This window comes from Trichosurus vulpecula, chromosome 5, assembly GCF_011100635.1.
Source record: "Trichosurus vulpecula isolate mTriVul1 chromosome 5, mTriVul1.pri, whole genome shotgun sequence".
NCBI lineage: Eukaryota > Metazoa > Chordata > Mammalia > Diprotodontia > Phalangeridae > Trichosurus > Trichosurus vulpecula.
The window spans coordinates 248,948,092-248,968,502 of NC_050577.1; the positions used below are offsets into that span (position 1 = coordinate 248,948,092).

The 20,411-nt window shown below is 39.8% G+C and overlaps 1 protein-coding gene across 2 annotated transcripts in view; it reads left to right on the forward strand.

The window, feature by feature from the left end:
- The window catches only part of PTPRB (protein tyrosine phosphatase receptor type B), a 165,442-nt gene extending 145,279 nt beyond the window's left edge, over positions 1-20,163 (forward strand). For both annotated transcript variants that reach the window (XM_036759249.1, XM_036759250.1), the window contains 8 exons: positions 550-640; positions 1,903-1,979; positions 3,373-3,507; positions 4,678-4,800; positions 5,025-5,188; positions 7,776-7,911; positions 16,150-16,270; positions 18,724-20,163. In XM_036759249.1, coding sequence (XP_036615144.1) covers positions 550-640; positions 1,903-1,979; positions 3,373-3,507; positions 4,678-4,800; positions 5,025-5,188; positions 7,776-7,911; positions 16,150-16,270; positions 18,724-18,746 — 870 coding nt within the window. In that variant the 3' untranslated portion in view covers positions 18,747-20,163. The remainder of the gene's footprint in view (positions 1-549; positions 641-1,902; positions 1,980-3,372; positions 3,508-4,677; positions 4,801-5,024; positions 5,189-7,775; positions 7,912-16,149; positions 16,271-18,723) is intronic.
- The last annotated feature ends 248 nt before the right edge of the window (positions 20,164-20,411 follow it).

The window sequence follows — 20,411 nt, forward strand, 5'->3', positions numbered from 1 at the left end:
GGATGACTTTTAATATCTCAACAAGACTATTACAATCCGCATAATTTTCATACTGAGCAGTATATTTGAAGCTGAAGACTTGACTTGATGCCCCAGCCCTGCTGGGTGGTCCATTGGAGAAAGCACTGGGTTTAGAGTCAAGTCTAGGAGCACCTGAGTGCAAGTCCAGCCCCAGGCATTTACCAGCTGTATCACCTTGGGCAAGTCACTTAACCTCTGCTGCCTCAGTTTCCTTATCTCTGGGCTGTATAACCTCTAAGGGTCCCTTGTGCTTTAAATCCTATTTCTTATGATCCTGTGACAATAGCACAGTGATGAGCAGACTGTAGGAGTCCAGGGACGAAAACAAATGGGCCTCATGTTATTAATGCAGAATGTTTCTTTCAGATGTAAACAATGGTATCATTTATTTGACCATTTGACCACTTAATTAAATAGCCAAAAAAAGATCCCACTCCACTTGGCTTTAGATGACCCGAGTGTTTTGAGGCTCATATTCATACCATTTAATAATTTTCCACTTGGAAACTTTTATTTCTGTCCTAACAGGATTTAAAAGAGGTGGGTCGAAACCAATCATGTGACACGGCCCTCTTGCCAGAGAACAGAGGGAAAAATCGATACAACAATATACTGCCCTGTGAGTTTTATGTTGGTTTATGTAATACTATCTCCCGCAACCCAATTTTCACTTTTTTTTTCTGTAAAACAAATGAGGCTGAAGAAAGGAGGTGGTTGCTCTCCAAGAGGAGATGAATTGTCTCAGTCCAGAGAGAGCTTGGAGTTTTGGTGCGAAGAGCTATGCCATTTAAAACGAAGTGACTTTCAGGTTATTTCACTTCCCACCGGAGGCAGAGGCATGAGGAATAATGGGCATTCTGATTATAAGAAGCTACAGCTGTTCCAGTCGCTCAGCTGGGCTGTCATAGTTGATACCACTCAGAGCCCTAACAGAAACCATGGAACGTAATATTTGTTGCTCGGCTCAGAAAGCAGCAGGGAATTTTATGAACTAGGGTCATTCCAACCTTGTCATGGAGCTGACCTCCATGACGAATGAATGTAACAGCCTTGCAGATGGGTGTCTGTCAGATAGTGGCCTGCACTCACCATTTTAATATGTGCATGCCCTTTCCAAGATCAGGGAAATCAACCCCGGATTCAAAGATAAAGTTCTATTAGAGGTTCTTCACCAGGGTCTCTGAATGCTTCTTAAAAAATCTTTTATATTTTTAATATGATTATACATCTATAACCTACATCGGATAGTTTGCCACCTGGGGGGGGAGGGAGGAAGAAAAAAATTTGGAACTCAAAATCTTATAAAAGTGAATGTTGAAAACTAAACAATAAATAAATATTAAAAAATAAAAATATTTTAATAACTAAGCTTCTACATAATTGGATTCCTTTGCAATCCTATGTACTTTATTTTATATATTTATTCTGAGAAGGGGTCCAAAGACTTCAGATTGCCAAAGGGGTCCATGATGCACAAAATGTCTAAGAACATTAGCCTTCCACATAACTCAAAAGTGTTCACCTTTAGCATCAGATTCTGACTGCCCACTCATTAACTCCTAGCAGCAGGAATTCAACCTTAGCCATTCAAACAGCCTGTGCTTTTGCTTGACAAGACAAAATGTGGGCCTGAGGTGGTATCTTTATTCATGGGGAAAAGAGATTAGAGATGCTTCTATGTGTTTCCTAATATATCTTGTATGTACCTAGTTATTTCCATATGGTCTTCTTCCCCCATTAGAATATAAGGTTCTTGAGGGCAGGAACTCTCTTTGCCTTACTCTGGATCCCCTGAGCTTGTCACAATGCCTGGTATATATATAGTTGGTGTTTAATAAGTCCTTGGTGCCTGACTGACTCTTTCAATAACCTGCTTTCCAGATGATACAACAAGAGTGAAACTTTCTAATGTCGATGATGACCCATGCTCAGACTATATCAATGCCAGCTACATACCAGTAAGTACAAGCGAGAATACCCTATACCCTGGAGTCACTCTGCCCAAAGGTAAAGCTCTGATGCACAGCCTTCTTTAAAGAGCTTTCCCCGGGACATGCTTAGTGTTCTCATTTAATGGATGCGAATCCTCTCTGTTTTATTTTTCTTTAAAGACCATGTCTGATTGACTAACAGCACCTGATTGCCATAAAATGAATGGTGTCCAATTCAATTGCTGCTAAATCCCACTTTCTGGGATTGCTGTAATCAGATCAGATCATGGCTAGCAGGAGCCAAGGACACATTTCTAAAGGTCATGCTCTCTCTCTCTCTCTCATTCTCTCTCTCTCTCTCATTCTCTCTCTCTCTCCCTCTCTCTCTCTCTCCCCCCTCTCTATCTCCCTCTCTCTCTCCCCTCCTCTCCTCTCCCCTCTCCTCCCCTCCCCTCCTCTCCCCTCCTCTACCCTCCTTTCCTCTCCCCTCACCTTTTCTCCTCTCCCCTCTCCTCCCCTCCCCTCCTCTCCCCTCCTCTACCCTCCTTTCCTCTTCTCTCTGTCTCTTTCTCTCTCTCTCTGTCTCTCTCTCTCTCCCTCCCTCTCTTTTTCTCTCTCAGCTTAGCCATCAGCCCAGTGAGCAGGGCACCAATGATTCAATCTGTCAGTGTGGCTAGCCTGATTCTCCTCTCATCCTGTTTCAATTCAATCCTATGAAACTACAGGCACTTCTTTTTTCTCAGACTCTTAATTCAAGACATGTTTCCTCTTTAGGATCTGATTCTGACTCTAGTTAACTCCCAGCAGCATGAATTCAGCCATCTAAACAGCCTGGGCTTTTGCTTAAACAATTGTGACAAAGCATTGTGGGCCTGAGATGGTATCTTCATTCACAGAGGAAAAGAGTAAATTGAGATAGTTAAACAGATTATTGGGTCAAAAGTGTTATTTGTCTTGACACAATAAAAAGAGGCCCAGAGTTCACAGTCCTGTTTTTGAGCTATCTAGCTGAGCACATCACTTAACCTCATTGGGCATGAATTTTCTCAACAGTAAAATGATAGTGTTGGCTAAGATAAGTTCTGAGGTCCCTGCCCACTTTTTCTAGATGGCTGCTCAATTCCCTACTTCTTTTTCATCCGAGACACATCCTTGCTTCTTTTTTGTCTTTGTAACCTTGGTGCCTAAAATTTCGTAAATGCTCATTGATAAAAGGGGAACTTTTCTTCCACCAATACTTAAATATTCTGACCTGTGTCCTTCCTTCTCCTAAGCACTTCTTGGGGACCTTGGGGAACATTTTATTACCTCTTTCTCAGAGGATATAAACATATCATCCAATCTACACACAGGTCTGGCCCTTTGTTTAATTCTTAAGAGTCTATTGTTTCTGGACTCACAGATTGTAAATTCATTGCAGGGCAACAACTTTAGAAGAGAATACATTGCAACTCAAGGGCCCCTTCCTGGCACCAAAGATGACTTTTGGAAAATGTCGTGGGAACAGAATGTCCACAACATCGTAATGGTGACCCAGTGTGTTGAGAAGGGTCGGGTAAGTAAAAAAAAAAAAATCTCCTTAACTTTTCTCGGAAGTGTCATTTGGATAAAATTCAGCAATCAGGTCAACAAGCATTTATTAAACACCTACTATGTGCTTAGTGCTAGGAAGACAAAGAAATGCAAAACCAATCCCTAACCTCAAGGAACATTGTCAAAAAAGTTAGAGAGAGAACTAAACTGGATAAAAATTGTTTTGGGGACCTCCTTAAAGAATTTTATAATAGAAAACCCTGATAGTATGCCTAAGGTTGTAGACCATATGAGCTGTGCTAAGCCCTGAGAATACAAATCAAGGCAGAAATCCTCCCCTTCAGTTTGTGACAGCCATAACCACTGGACCCATTGCTACAAATGGTAAGGGAGAGAAGGGTCCCCAATGTAGCAGAATTTTATCACTTTTCATTTATGTCCCCAGATGCAAAGTGGAAAGTTGACGCATTTAAATGAGCGCACAACTTGTGGATGAATCACTTATCTGCCCATATGGGGTCCAAAGAGTTTTTTGTTGCTGTTGCTGTTGTTGTTTGGTTTTGTTTTATCCAAATACTTTGAATTTTCCCCTTCTCCTTGTATGTATAAACAGACTGATTTACCAATCTGATCAGAAAAAGTTGCCAACCACTTAATGCTCTTAAGTCCAAGCTTAGAGCTGGGAATGAGGAGTGGGGTGGGGTGTTATTACACATTCTCAATATGAGTGACAAAGCCAACAAGCTTTGTACCTTCCTCTGTCCAACTCCATCCTTCAAACAAAATTTCCAGAGGGGCCAGTCACTTCTAAGGCTTTGTCTAGGGATGAAAGTGAACTAAACAATGGCCAGAAAGCCCACGTCACATTACATTGCCCTTGAAATGGAAGATAACAGAGACCAAAGAATGAGTCTGTGTTGTGTGTATCTAGGGTGGGGGGAGGTGCCTTTTCTCCAAGTCATCTGGAAATTCTGTTTATTTTTCCCCATTACTTCATTTGTGTAGCCACAACTTAAGCCTTAGCCATAAAAGGGTTTATATTGGGGGATTAGTCTGGTGGCTAACAACTTGGTTACTCTAGTGGCTGGTACCAAACACCTAACTCAGGAAGGCACTCTCAGGGTCCAAAGGGCAGATTCACCAGTGACACATATTCCAGAGCTCATTTTTGCTCCCCTCTCTTTTACTCCAGGTGAAATGTGATCACTATTGGCCAGCAGACCAAGATTCCCTCTATTATGGAGACCTCATCGTGCAGATGCTGTCAGAGTCTGTGCTGTCAGAATGGACAATCCGAGAATTTAAAATATGCAGTGTACGTTGGTGGGCTTCCTGATTTGACTTATTTATTTCTTTATCAGAAACAACTAAACCCATGAAAATGAATGGGACCCATTAATCCTGCTCCTTGTTGATTACTATCCAATGGACACCTGTAATTCCAATCCTGCTAATCAAATGTACTGTTCCCTGCTTGAATGTGATTGGGGTGTTCAGATGTCTGCCTTGGTTCATTCTTCTTATCTTTACCTCTGACAGGAGGAACAGCTTGATGCAAACAGGCTCATCCGTCACTTTCACTATACGGTCTGGCCAGATCATGGAGTTCCAGAGACCACCCAGTCCCTGATCCAGTTTGTAAGGACAGTCAGGGATTATATTAACAGAACACCTGGGGCTGGGCCCACCATTGTGCACTGCAGGTAGGCATCAACGTCAAATTCTAAGCAAAGAGAAGCCTTTCTGGGGCCATGTTCAGGATCTGAAATTAAGGCATAAACATGGGGAAATCCAAAGGTTAGAAGTCCAACTGGCAGGCTAGTCAACTAAATTAGCATAGGCAGAGAAAAGACTCTTTCCTGGGCCTCTAAAGGGACTTTTTAGTCTCTGCCTATCCTTCTCCTTTTTTCCTGCTATAAAATACATTGCCCATTTTTCTACCCTTTTCACCACTAAACTGCTCCATATGAAAGGGGCCTTAGCAATATTTACCTATAATGGAATCATATTCCTTTTCATATGGAGCAGTTTAGTGATAAAAATCACTGCAAAATGGACAGTGCATGTACCTTACTCTAATATAGTAAATCCAGATTGTTTTGTCTAGTTTTCCTGGCCCTCCATATAGAGGTCCTAGCCTGCTAACTTTGCATTTCAAGTTTATTTCTAAATATTCCTCGGCACTTCCTGTCAGGCCAGTCTCTTCATTGTCCCATGAATACACCATGAATCCAATCTCCCAGCCCTGGTTTGTGCTGCAATTTTTACTCCCCTCTGCTCTAGGAATACAAATCCTATGGCTTTTGTTGAAGCATCCATGAGATTTTTCCTAACTTCATCCTAGGATCATAGCATTTAGAGCTAGAAAGGACATTAGAGGCCATCTAATTTTAGATGAGGAAACTGAGGCCAAGATAGGTTAAGCGAATTATCAAAAGTCATCCAGACAGGGAATAAAAGAGCTGAGTGTAGAACTGAGGCCTTCTGACTCCGAATACAGTACTCATATGATGGTGCTAATAACTATTTTGTACACAGGCCAAAAAAAATGCAGATATTGTTTCAGTTTTTTTTTTGTTTTACCCTCAATGAGGTCTGTTAGCCACTTCTTTGTCAATTTCCTCTCATAGCAAATTCCCAAATCTGGGAATAATGATTTTCTGTGTCTTTGCCTCAGAGTGCTACTCATAAAATCAAAATAATACTTAGTTAACACACATTTATATAGTATTTCTACTACACTCAGGCATGGTTCTAGGCTCTTGGGGATATAAAGATGGAAATATCCTTGCCCTCAAAGAGCTGTGCCTTGAAGGAAACCAAGGATTCTACAAAAGGGTGGGGAGAAGGGAATATATTCTAGGCATAGGGGAGAGCCAGTGCAAAGACAGGGGGATAGAAAATGGAGATGTCCAGGAAGGCTGGCATGGCTAGACCATAAAGTGAAGGAAGGGGGATAATGCATAAAGAAGCTAGAAAAGTAGAGGAGGACCAGGTTGTAAAGAACTTCAAACACCAAGAAGAGGAGTTTTTCATTAGTTACGGGATGACATGTTCAGATCTTTGTTTAAAGTAAACCTCTTTGATGATAACGAGCCATTGTAGTTCATTCGGCAGTGGAATGGCATGGTCACAACTGTGTGTTGGGAAAATCACTTTGGTAATACAGAGTCACTGAGGTTTATTCAATAGCAGAATGGCACGGTCAGGCCTGTGTGTTGGGAAAATCACTCCGGAAGCTCTTTGAAGAATGGATTGCAGTAGAGGCCAGGCGAGACCCAAATGTCAATTAAGTCTATCAGGAGAACCATAGTGTTTGACTAGTTAATGCTTGGAAGGATACTGATATTCCTTGCTAAGAACCATTAATGGAAGTATACACATTGTTATCTTAAAAAAAAATTAAATGCAAATATTAGACACTTAGATTTTTATCAAACATACCAATAACCCCAGCTTTTTCATCATTGGATTTTGTGTGCTATTAATAGAAATATGCCAGATCTGTTCCTTATTACCTCTGTGACCTTAAGTGAGACACTTGACCACTCTGGACCTTGGTTTCCTACACAAATTAAGAATGTTGATCTACATGATTTTTGAGGTCTTTTCCAGCTATAAATCAGAAGACTCAGGCTCATGTCCTATCTCTTCCTCTTGTTACCTATATGACCTTGTCATACGAGTTACTTCGCCCATCTGTCCTTCTGTTTCCTTGCTTATAATTGTGAGGGATTAGACTGGTGTCTCTTCCATCTCTAAATCTATGACTCTACGAGTTACTAAAGAGCACTTTGGCTTTTGAGGAATGTGCTTGTCATTGGATAATTATTGCTGGACTAAGGCTCAACTAATTTACCCCAAGGGAAAAGGTCTTTTCAATCCTGTAAACAATTCACACAAGAAATCCAAAATTTCTCCCAGAAATAGTAGGAAAGGCAAAAATACTACAACAAACACAGCTTCGTGCTGTCTATACTTGAAACATGATTCTCACTTCCTGACAAAGAGGTGGTGAACTCAAGATGCAAAACGAGGCTTGGCCAATGCAGGAGTTTGTTTTCTTTGACTATGTTTATTTGTTAGAAGAATTTTATTCTTCTATTTTTAGAAGTGGAGAGAGAGAGAGAGAGAGAGAGAGAGAGAGAGAGAGAGAGAGAGAGAGAGAGAATAAATAATAAATGCTGGTCAACTAAAAAAAGTAAAATAAAATAAAAGTTACATTTAAAATGAAGGCAGAGATTTAAAAAAAATGTTTCATGGTTCACATCTGTTCTCCATCTTTTTCAGTGCTGGCGTGGGTAGGACAGGAACCTTCATTGCACTGGACCGCATCCTGCAACAGTTAGATTCCAAGGACTCTGTTGACATTTATGGAGCAGTGCATGATCTCAGACTTCATAGAGTTCACATGGTTCAAACAGAGGTAAGAGTTACAACCTAAGCTGTGCAGACCACTCAGAAAGTTGGACTATTTCAATGGAGTAGGAAGAAAGACAGAGATAAGAAAAAAGAGAGAATTGCATCTAGATTGGTTGGGGGAATTGCTATTTTTCAGGTTCAGTAGTGTTGGACTCTGGATAACACTTGTCCTTTCTAGCTGCCTGCGTATATTATATGGTAGAAAGCAGGAAAATGGATTGTTTTTAATCCATGCTTTGTGCAGGAGAGATTAGAGATGATTTGGAATGCATTATCCACCCATTCAATATGTATGTTGAATACTGATAACAGCTGCTAGGCCCCAGGGGATTCGACACTCCCACTCTCTCCCTTCTCCTCTAAGGGATCTCTCTTTCTTTTGGACCCACACATGGGTCCCGGATCAGGTTCAACTCTGGGGGAGCTTAACCTAGAAAAGAGATTTACTTATATTGGGCTCATGTCTATGTCTCCCCAAAAGGGTGGAGAGAATAAAATACATATGATATGTTATGTTACATTGCAATCAGAGATGAGACAACTATTTATTTCTTATACACAAAAGAAAAGCTAAACACAAGACATCCATAGGCATGTGCTGACATCAAGATTTAAGCTAAACAAGAAACAGCACAAGTTGCTGCTGTGCTCTGCCAGGAAGACCAACAATGATGCCAATTAAAACTAACGTTTATATAGCACCTACTATGTGATGAGCGCTCTAGAAATATTATCTCATTTTATCCACATGACAACCCTGGGAGTTAGGTGCTGTTATTATCCACATTTACAGATGAGGAAACTGAGGCAAATAGAGTTTAAGTGACTCGCCCAGAGTCACATATCTAGTAAGAGGCCAGACTTCACAGCAGTTCTTCCTAACTCTAGCCTAGTATTCTATCCAATCAGTAGGAGCTAGATGTTCAATCACCCTTCTCTCTACTTATCTTTGCTTTCAGCTCCCTATTAGCCATTTTTGTTCTGTCCTTTCCAGTTCCAAAGTCATACTTCTTAGTAGGAAAAACAAAGAAAACAAAAACCAATCAAAGTTGAGTGGCTCTGACTTCAGATGTCTTTCTGGCATCTGTTATCATTGTCTCATCCACCCCGAAGAGTGTTCTGCTCCCTTCTTTGGTCCTCTTCTTTCCACTAATATTGCTAAAACAAACAAAACCCCTTTTGCTACACTTTGCTATGCCTTTTATTCCTGGCCATCCTCGGCTAATTCCAAATTTTAGCATTCTCCATGCTATTCTAACAACCCCATGCCATGCTTTTGAATTCACCCTTTGTTGCCTGCCCTTATCTTTCTGTCTTTGGTCCATGTCTATATATTTTTAATACTAAGTTGTTTGATGAATTCCCTGTGCAGCCACAATCTCTTTAGAACCTAGCCCCCCCCCCCCTTTTTCTCCTCATTGAATTGTGTCCTTAGAATTTTATTCTTGAAAACTTCTTATCTGTCCTTATTTGATTTCCCTTATAGAATTGTAATCCATGAAAGTCTACCTGGCCTTTCCCTGGGCTCCTTTAAAATCTGCTCTCTTAAAAGCTGAGGCACTTGTCAAACCATGATATCATTTCCTATCCTCTACCACACCTTCTAAGATGCCTTTCTTCTCCCTATGCTGTAGAGACATTTTAAGATATTTACCTTGGATATACACTGAGTTTTTTCTTTCCCTCTTCCTTTTCAGTTGAAAACCCTTTCAATTAGACTTGCAAGGTTCCAGGCAAATACTTGCTGGCCACTTTTAGGTACATTCCTTCTCTGGCCTGTTATTCCTATATTTTAAACCATGGTTCAGAAATCCAGATCCTATTCTCAGATGCTTCCTTCTTAATCAGCCGATCACTTCTCAAACCTGCCTTTTTCATTGGATCCTGTCTTTGATTGGTTGCAGTAGTGGAAACTCTACCTGGGCCCCTAAAGTCTTCAGTTTCTTGCCCCAGACTTTTAATCCAGAAAGAATTGCTAAAGATTACATTCTTATGGCATCATTTATTCCCACATGAATTACCAGAAATAGAAAGCAGTCATCTGGTTTGACAAACATTGGAAGGTTCTTTGTCACATCCTAGATTTCTGCTCTGAGAATACAGCCAGCCTCTAATGTGAATGGCTCATGTCCTGGGAATTGTTTGTCTTCCCTCCAGTCATCTTTCTTTGTTATACATCGTAACCAAGAGAAAAATGTTGCCCAAACAAGAAGCAAATTTTCCATATATAGCAATCCATCCCTCTCTTCCATTTTTCTTGGCCCTTATGCCCATTCTAGTTGAGAGGCATGTGTAGAGGTAACAAGTTAAGAATGATATATAGCATTCATGATTTGGGGAATTTAGGCTGACAACACTGTCATTATGTTACTAAGAAGTCACTATTGGACTTCCAGTTAAGATGACAATGTAAAAGGTCATAAAGGAACCCAGTTCTCCCACATAAATGGCAGCAAATATATGAAAAGAGGCCCAGAGCAATAATAAAGAAAAAAAGTAAGCTCCTCTGTCTAACCTAAAACATCACAAAAATAAAACAAAACTGCCAGAAGCCAAGGGAGTCTGGGAGAGTCATTACTCCGACTGGGGAATTCCAAGGCGACTTGTGCTCATATAATGGGGATCCTGAAGCCAAATCCTAGTCCTAGTCTGTCAGAACAGAAGTATGGGACAGACCCAGGTCCCATTGTCACTGTGTAGGGAGAAAAGGTCCAGCCACACCCTTCTTAGAGTACTAAGAGGCCAACTCAGGGGTGGGAATCCAGGTCAGGGGCCTATGAGGATTTCTCCAACATGATTTCCATTATGTCACTAGGACTAATCAAGGCCCCAGAGCAAGGGCTAAAAAAGCTCACAATTAGAGGTTGTAGAAGAAGGGAAACTGAGGCTAATTAAAGCTGACCCTCTAGTGGACAACTAGGAACCTGAAAAAAAAATTCCAGGGATTGATGTGGAAGGTGAGGCCTAGTGCTGCCAGTCACCCCAGTGACTTTGGTACCTAGATTAAAGAGAGTACCCAATCAATCCAAAATTGCCAGAGGGCACCAACCTCACACAAAGTCTCAGTCCAGCCCCTGAAGCTAGAAGTAGGAATAAAGAGAAGAAAACACTAAACACTGAAAAAAATGACTTGAGTTAACAGACGTCTAAGAGGAATAACCCAGATGAAGATAGTAAATTTTACAACTACAAATAAAACCTCAGAGAGAAAAACAAACAAACAAACAAAAAATGGCTTGGCCACAAGCTCTATGAAAATAACTAGAAGAAATAAAACAGAAGTAGAAAGTGAAATAATAAACAAAATTAGAATTCAAATGGGCAAATAATTGAAAAGAGAATAAATATTTTAGAACAGAAGGTAGAAAAACTTAACTAACTTGTTGACTCTCTGAAAAATAGAATGGAGCAAATAGAACTCCCTATAAAGTGACAAGAAACATTAAAATAACAACTAACCTGGGAAAAGGTCAAGAAGAGGTAAATTAAGAATCCTGAAACAACCATAACTGAATTTTAAAAAAAGGTTTGGACACTATATTTCAAGAAATCATAAAACTGCCCAAATCTCATATGATCAGAGGGCCAAGTGAAAATGAAAAAAATACACTGGTCATCCCTCTGAAAGAAACCCCAAACTGAGTATTACATCCCAACTCCAAAGCATCCAAGTCAAAGAAAAAAAAAAGTCTGTAAGGAAAAATTTCCAGTGCCAAGGAACCAGTGTCAAGATCATACAGCAAAATGTTGGAAAAGAAGAGAAAGTCTTGGGATGTACTCTTCCAAAAGTCAAAAGAGAAGGGTTCAAGACCAAGAATAAACTTGCCCTAGAAAACTGAATATAAATATACAGGGGAGGGTGGTTGGGAAGGGAATTTTAAAAGAATGAAAGACTTTCAAGCATTCCTAATGAAAAGGCCATAACTGAATAGGAACTTTGGAAAACAGAGGGGTCAAGAGAAACCAAGAAAGGTAAAGAGATTTGAGTACAGAAGTGTCTAAAGGATGGTGAAGTCCTTATACTCTAGTGGGGGGAGGGGTAGGAAGAGTCAATTATCCCTTCAGAAAAAAAAGAAAAAGGAACTTTCTATTTTTCATATGTGCTAAACACTGTGCTAAGTAAGGGCTGTATAAATATTATCTTATTTGATACTTAGAACACCCTCCAAAGCAGGTGCTAGTGTAATCCCCATTTTACAGATGAAATCAAGTAACTTGGCCAGAGTCACACAGCAAGTAAGTGTCTGAGACTGGATTTAAACTCGAGTCTTTCTGACTCCATGTCCAGAGAATCACCCACTGTACCACCTAGCTGCCCCAAGCACCATATCTGTGTAGGTAATGCCAAAAGCTTAATTAGGAAGTCAGGGCAAGAAAGGTGTTTGTATGAGATGTATTTCATCTCTAATTGTTCAAGTTTTTCAACTAAGAATAAATGGGAAGAATATTCATCCTGCAGAACGTTTCAGTAGGCATCCTTTTTTCAAGGTATATTCTCAGGAGAAAAGAAGAGTTTATATTTAAGACAAAACACCTTGGTATATATTCCTACTTGTGGTTGCTTATTCATTTTTCAGTCATGTCTGACTCTTTGTGATCCTATTTGGGGTTTTCTTGGAAGAGATACTACAGTAGTTTGCCATTTCCTACTCTAGCTCATTTTACAGATGAGGGAATGAAGGCAAACAGGGTTAAATGACTTGTCCAGGGTCACACAGATACTAAGTGCCTGAAGCCAGATTTAATCTCAGGAAGATGAGTGTTTCTGACTCCAGGCCTGGCACTCTATCCACTGCGCCACCTAGCTGCCCATACTCCTATTAGCCCCTCCTTTATGAAAGGTATATATTGACAGGCTGTAAAGTTACCAGCCTCATTCACACAGGTGACTTTGGTAGTCCCAGAGTAACTCAATTTCCTATATAAAATTTAAAATATGAGTCATCTTTTTTTAAAAAGTCATTCTGTAACTTCAAGATTGGGGGTGGGGTCGGGTGGGGAAGAGCTTCTCAAATTAGCAACAGGAGGCTGTCATATGCTTGAAGCTATTCTCTGTGAAATTCCCTCCTCTAATTTCTGGGCAGAGTGGGGAGTGAAGCACGCATCACAGGCAAAAAGTGATTTGGAAGAGGAAATGCATGGTGTTATAATTAAAATTAATGCATATGACTTTTGTGAATGATTTGTTAGAAAAACATCCTGAGCTAATTATTGTGCCACAGTCTGACTTATAAAATAGCTAGGAAAGCTAGGCCTATCTTCCAGGCAGGAACCAAGCATAAAACCATCCCATAGAGCTGAGTGTGTATCCTGGAAGGGGATTTTGTAGCTTCTCATAATTCCAGTGGGTTTTCTATACTAACTCAGACATATGAGTCAAAAAGCATTTTTTTCAACTCCCATCAACATGGCAGCACCAGGAATATTTTAAAGTTGAGAATAGTACTAGATTGGAAACAGAGACCTCTGTTTTCTCATTTTTTTTCAAATTAAGGGACTGAGCTGCATAGTCTCAGAGCTCCTTTCCAATTCTAAATCCATAACCCTATGAATGCTTTTCAATAGCACACCTCTCTCCATACAGAAAACGCTACCATCAACAATCAGACAACTGGAAGTGCTTCCGACATCATCTAGTCCAATCTCCTGGTTTTGTAGAACATGAAACAGACCTAGCTGGGTTAACCCTTGTAGTGAATGAGCTAGGACTGGACCCCAGACTGCCTAGTACTCAGTCTTATTCTCTTCCTTTCCACTGAGATGCACTGCCTCTTCCCTGCTTTCCAGCTTCTGCAGCCATGGCAATCAAGAACAGTGACTGCAATAAGCCTTAAGCACTTCCTCTGTCAGGCATGGCACTAAAGTGCAAGGCTGGAGGTAGAAAAAATGCAAAACGCTCAGTCTCTGCCATCCAAGAGTTCATTCTAATGGAAGAGACAATATACAAACAGCTATATACAGACAATATAAATAAAGTGTTAATGGGAGGTAATCCAGTAGGGAAGGTGGTGGCTGTGGAGGAGAGTGGGAGAAAGAGGTCTGTTGTAGGATGTAGGATTTAGGGTGAATCTGGCAGTAAACCAGGGAAGGCAAAGGGTGGAAGGGGAAGGGAGGAGAGAAAGTATTCTGGACGTGGGGGACAGCCAATGAAAAGGCACAGAGCTGAGAGATCTAGAAGACCAGTAACGTGGAGTTTCACAGTTTCACAGCTGAGTGGAGGAGGGACACAGTGGGAAGGGACCAAATCAGCAGGCTAGATAAATGGTCCAGGAGTGGGGTGAGGAGAGCTTGCATGATACTGGGGGCAATTTCAGAGAAGAGAAGTGTGTACAGGAGAGATGTTGTGAAGACAGATTTGGCAATGCATTGGATATGAGGAATGAGGAATAATGAGTTGAAGATGACACCAAGGTATCAAGCCTGGTTATCTGGAAGCATAGTGGTGTTCTTGATTATAGAAGAGAAGTTTAGAAGAGGGTAGGGTTTGGGGGTAAAAATAATGAGTTTTGTTTTGGACATGTTGAGTTTGAGATACCTGAAGGGCATCCAGTTCAAGATATCTAAGAGGTGATTCAAGACTACAACTGAGGAATGAGTAGGGCTACATAGATCAATCTGCACATCATGTGCATAGAGATGATAATCAAACCAAGGGCAGCTGACGGGATCACCTAGTGAGATAATATAGAGAAAGATGATAGTGTGCCAAAGGTGCTGAGGTAGACACTGTATTTCCATAGCCATCAGTTCCATTTACAAAAAGCTACATCAATGAGGAGTTCCACTGTTGTATGTTTCAACTCCTGCACAATCAGATAGTGTGTGGGTTAGCCTAGAGCAGAGGTGTCAAACGCTGCCCGCAACACTCCTGTTATTGCTCAGTCGTGTTTGATTCTTCGTGACCCCAGTTGGGGTTTTCTTGGCAAAGATACTGGAGTGGTTTGTCATTTCCTTCTCTAGCTCATTTTACAGATGATGAAATGACTTGCCCAGGATCCCGCAGCTAGTATCTGAGGCCAGACATGAACTTAGGAAGATTAGTCTTCCTATCCAACTCTGCCACCTAGCTGCCCTATAACACTCCTGAGTAGAGCCCAAACCAGATTCAAATGTAATTAGGAAATGTTTAACAAAATAGATAAAAATACAATACAACATAAGTAATGGTAATTTGTAGTTTTCTAAGTCAATATATGGCCTACAGGGATCTGTTTCTATTTTTGAGTTTGACACCGCTTGTCTAAGGGGAGGGGGCGGGGGGAGACTAACTACATTGGCTGTCTTAATATAACAGGTATCTGTTTTCTGTGAAAACTATTGGAGTGTCTAAATGACCCCTTCCTTTCAATCTATGACTCTTATGTTTGGGTTTTGTTTGTTTTTTTCTCATTTCAAAATTATTTTTGAGCAGTCATATAGATATAACCTTTCAGTCTGATCTAAGGTTCAAGAAGCAGAGACAGGCCAATTCTCCATAAGGAAAAGGGAACTCTGTAAAGACAAAGTGTTCTAGAATGGTATTTACCCACTCAGCAAGGGAATTAAAAGAGAACCCTAGAAGCAGAACCGGAATTCTGTGCTGTACATCCCACTTCAATATTAATAATAATAATAATAGCATTTAAGGGCAGCTAGGTGGTGCAGTGGGTAGAACACTAGGCCTGGAGCCAGGAGGACCTGAGTGTATATCCAGCCTCAGACACTTTCTAGATGTGTGACCCTCGGCAAGTCGCTTAACTCCAATTGCCTCCAAAATTAATAGTAATAATAATAATAATCGCATTTATATAAAGCACTTTAAATATTTTCACAAATATCTCATTTGGTGCTTAAAATCTTCCTTGGAGGTAGGTGCTATTATTTATTATTACTACTTTAGAGATGAGGAAACTGAGGTAGAAGTTAAGTGACTTATTGAGAATCATACAGCTAGTAAAGTACTTGAAGCCTGATTTGAACTCATATCTTCCTAGCTGAAGGTCCAGGATGCTACTGCCTATGCCATCTAGTTGCTTCTTCACCTTGAGGTGAAGCCTGGATGAAATTTCCTCCTATTCTAACTGAAGGTTGCTTATTTCAAAATTGATGGTGTCAAGAAGCATCATCTGCCCAAGGGATTTTGGATGAACTAATAATCTGATTTGCCAACCACAAAGAAGCCTGTCAGTGTTTTCTGAGAATTTTATCCATTTCTTCAAGGTTGGCCCCTTCTTTGACATGTTTCCTTGTTTTTCTTTTACAGTGCCAATATGTATATCTACATCAGTGTGTGAGAGACGTCTTAAGAGCCAGGAAGCTTCGTAGCGAACAAGAAAATCCTTTATTTCCAATCTATGAAAATGTGAATCCAGAGTATCACAGAGGTAGGGGCCTAATTTCAAGGATTTTTCATGGCTTCCATTTTAAAGCCTTATCATTCTTATACCTCAAGATACATAGATTCTCACCCATCTCATTCATTCATCTCATCTACATTCTCCACTAATCAGAATCCATTCTCACATTTTCATCCCCTGTGATTATTATACAAATCCTTCCTTCAGTCCTCCCCAAGAGGATCTACCCAACATACTGGAAAGCCATTATCTACGTCAGGAAGTCTTCACCTTTTTTGGGACACAGACCCCTTTGGCAGTCTAGTGAAGCCTATGGACTCTTCTCAGAATAATATTTTTAAATGATTAAAAGAAATGTTAAATTTCATTTAGGGGTTAGTGAAAATAACCATTTTTTTCCTCAATGGTCTCTCTGGACCCTGGGAAATCTATCCATGAATCCCAAGTTAAGAAGGCCTGATCTCGGTCTTTTAACACATTGTAGGTTGCAAGAAGATTACCTTCTAATATCCTTCATTCACTAAATGAGGAATCCATCTCTATTTCCAATCATACATTTCCATGATGTTATCTTTATGCACTTAGTGGAGATAAGGATAGGGATAGAGAGTGATAGATAGTGATTGAATTGCTACAGAAAACACTCAGGTGTGGAAATTTCCTCTACCAATGCAGGCCAGCACTTTCTCGGCAATTTATATTCTTAGAAGATTGCCCAGCACTGAGAAATTAAATGTCTTTCCTAGAGTCAGAGAGGCAGTATGTGTCAGAGGAATTGAACCGAGGTCTTCTTGACTTTTGGTCTAGAGCCTTACCCAGTACAGTATCCCAAGGGCCATTGTCAAAATGATGCTTTGTCTGAAAGGAAAGGGTGCCCACCTAGCTTTCTCCCATTGACATTTTAATATAGCTTTCTTTAGGGATGTCTTGAAAGGCAAAGAGAACCTGGCCTTTGAGCTATTAGATGCAGGGAGGGTATGTTTTAATTGGTAGTAGATTGGGGGAGATGTGGTTGTGAGAAACTTTGCATCAATGGGCAACTGTCTTTATACTAAAGACAGGAGACACAGGGCAGGAGTTACAGGAGTGTGTAGGTCACACATTCTCTTTGTCTCCATCACAAATCTGTCCAAGGCCATGGTAGTATGAGACTTGAAAGTGTTCTTCCTTGGACTGGGACATGCCTGTAAAAAAGAGCTGGGGATCAGTGTATTTCACAGAATGCAAAAAAAAAAAAAGTTTTCTTGAAAAACTATGTGTATAGAATTTTTTAAAAAAATTAAACTATGTGCTTGCTGATTTACAGATTAGTGTCATTTTTGATGGACTTTCCAAGGACCATGTGTTCCCTAACTCTCATACGTACCTTATTCTGTGTGGTTTTCCTGAGTGGTTGTATCCTTCCCCCCAGGAAGAAGATACTTTCTTCCCAACCTTTTTGTGTTTTTGTGTTGTGCCTAATATGTACCTGGCCCTGGGGACACAATGACAGAAATGAAATAGTCCAGGAGCCTATATTCTACTAAGGAAAACGATCCTCCATAATCATCTGGACACACTCATGGTCCTCCACTACCCTGTTTATTAAGTCTTTGAGACATGGCAGGAGCTTCAAACATATATACTCTATTACCGCAATCTTTGAGGATCTGCAGCCATAGTGTGGCATCACTTTAGAACTTTAGCATAAAATTAAACAGTTAATGATGTATAAAAAGCATAAATGTACTAGGGGGACCTGCTATTTAAAGAGATCCCTTTGTAAATTAGAGCATCCTTTTGAATTGCTACTATATTAAAACTTTAGGGACTCCCTGGGTTATACTAAAGATTTATACTATATACATATATGTATATATATATATATGTATATATATATATATAAAATCTCATTTGCACTTTATACATATTATCTCATTAGCACTTTATATATACATATAATCTCACTTGTACTTTATATGTATTATCTCATTTGTACTATATGTATTGCTTATTTGCACTTTATATATATAAAATCTCATTTGTACTTTGTATATATTATCCTATTTGATGTGTGTGTGTATATATATGTGTATATACATATATATATATATATATACACATACACATACACACATATATAATCTCATTTGATCCTTACAACAATCCTTTGAAGTAGGTACTATGATTTTTTTTAATCATTCCCATTTTACAGATGACACGCAAAGAGATTAAGTGACTTATCTGCAGTCATACGGCAAGTGCCAGAGGTAGAATTCAAACCAAATCTTCCTGGTTCTAGGCCTAACCCTCTCTGGCTTCATCACACTGCTGCTCCAAAAGCCAGGCTGCTGTGGGAAATAGTACCTACTTGCCAAGCATACTTGGCATTCATCAGTTCTATTCATCTTTTTTCTTAAACAGCTTTTGATTTTCACAGGGAAAAAATAACAAAGCTACCTGCTATCTACTCTAATGATAATTTGTCATCTTCTTTTCAGATGCTGTCTATTCAAGGCATTAAGAATGTAGCAGAGATCTCTTTGGATCAACCCTATTCACTGTGTGATTGTTTTTATTAAACTCCATATCCTAGAGAGGTGCCAGATATTTCTGTTCATATTGTGTATAATTTATTAGTCTAGTAAATTTTAAAAGAATCTATGTAATTTAAGTGTAATAGTTATTATTGTACATAATTTGTATTTTGTGATATCTTCTGTAAATATGTATTTTTCACAATGTTTAATATTAAGCTTCAGATAATACTATTTTTCCATCCTAAAGTTTTTATAAATTGTTCTACATAAATGGTTTTAACCTGTATGACAGGAGCATTGGTGGAATGTCTGTGTTGGCTTTTTCATTGTCCCTTAATGTCCAGGGGCAATGTTTGGGGGTGTGTCCTTCACTAGTTTGATATTCAAAGAATTAGAAAAATCTCAGAGTAGGTGGTAACCTAAGAGGAAAATTGTACATTTAAGCCATCTGAATCCAAGTCTACATAATGAGAAATACTAAATGAGAAGATTAATCAAGCTGACACGTTCCTGGCATCTTAACTACCAAATAGGGAGCATCAGCAGAGCTCTTTCATCAGCTATGGCCCCCCTGGCCCTCACCAATAATTCCCCAATGGCCACTTCAGTGTCTGTGTAAAGAGAAAGACTCATTTACAGACAGAATCTTAATCCAAAATGTTGAAGATTTTTAATGGTTTCTGCTCTGAGCAAAAGCAGAATTCTGAATATAAAGAAAAATGCATGCAATAACCCATTTCCTGAAAACTCAATGACCCCAGAAACATGAAAGAACAGTGTAGATTCCACTGGGGGCTATTTCATCTCAAATTTATAGATATCCATGTGTATCTACACAAAAAGTGTGTGTATAAGGGGGTGACTATCGATAGACAGCTCATTTTATCTATTATGGTCATGTTTGAATGTTTATATGTTACATTCGGATAGTCCTCTGGGACTATAGGGAGTTATATTTCTGGAAAAGGTGCTTTAAACCAGAATGATGTCAATTTAATCTGGTTTTCCCCAAGTAAACAATGTTATAATAGGGGCTGGGTGAAGAGAGGAAGAGGGTTACATTTGAGACCTAAGACCTACTGCCAACTTTTCGTAGAAATGACCACAAGTGCCATGTTTAATGCATAATTCCAATCGACACTTGTATGCCAAATGATATATACTTTATGTACTCATTCAATACAAATGAAGCAGGGTAATGATACAGTAACAAACTACATAAAACTGCATTTTATAGGGCGAGATTATCTCTACATAATATACAAAGTCCTTATCTTAGTTTTCCATAATTCTTCTTATTTTTATTGCAACAAATCCCATAAAATGAAGAAACACTTTTATCACAATCGTGAGACCAATTCTCTCTCTCTCTCTCTCTCTCTCTCTCTCTCTCTCTCTCTGTCTCTGTCTCTGTCTCCCATCTCTGTCCCCCTCTCTCCTCAATCTCTTTCTCTCTCCTCTCTCTCTGTCTCTCTGTCTCTCTCTCTCTCTCTCTCTCTCTCTCTCTCTCTCTGTCTCTGTCTCCCATCTCTGTCCCCCTCTCTCCTCCATCTCTTTCTCTCTCCTCTCTCTCTGTCTCTCTCTCCCTCTCTCTCTTTTCTCTCTGAGACTCTTTCTCTCCCTTCCTCCCTCCCTTTCCATCCTTCCAT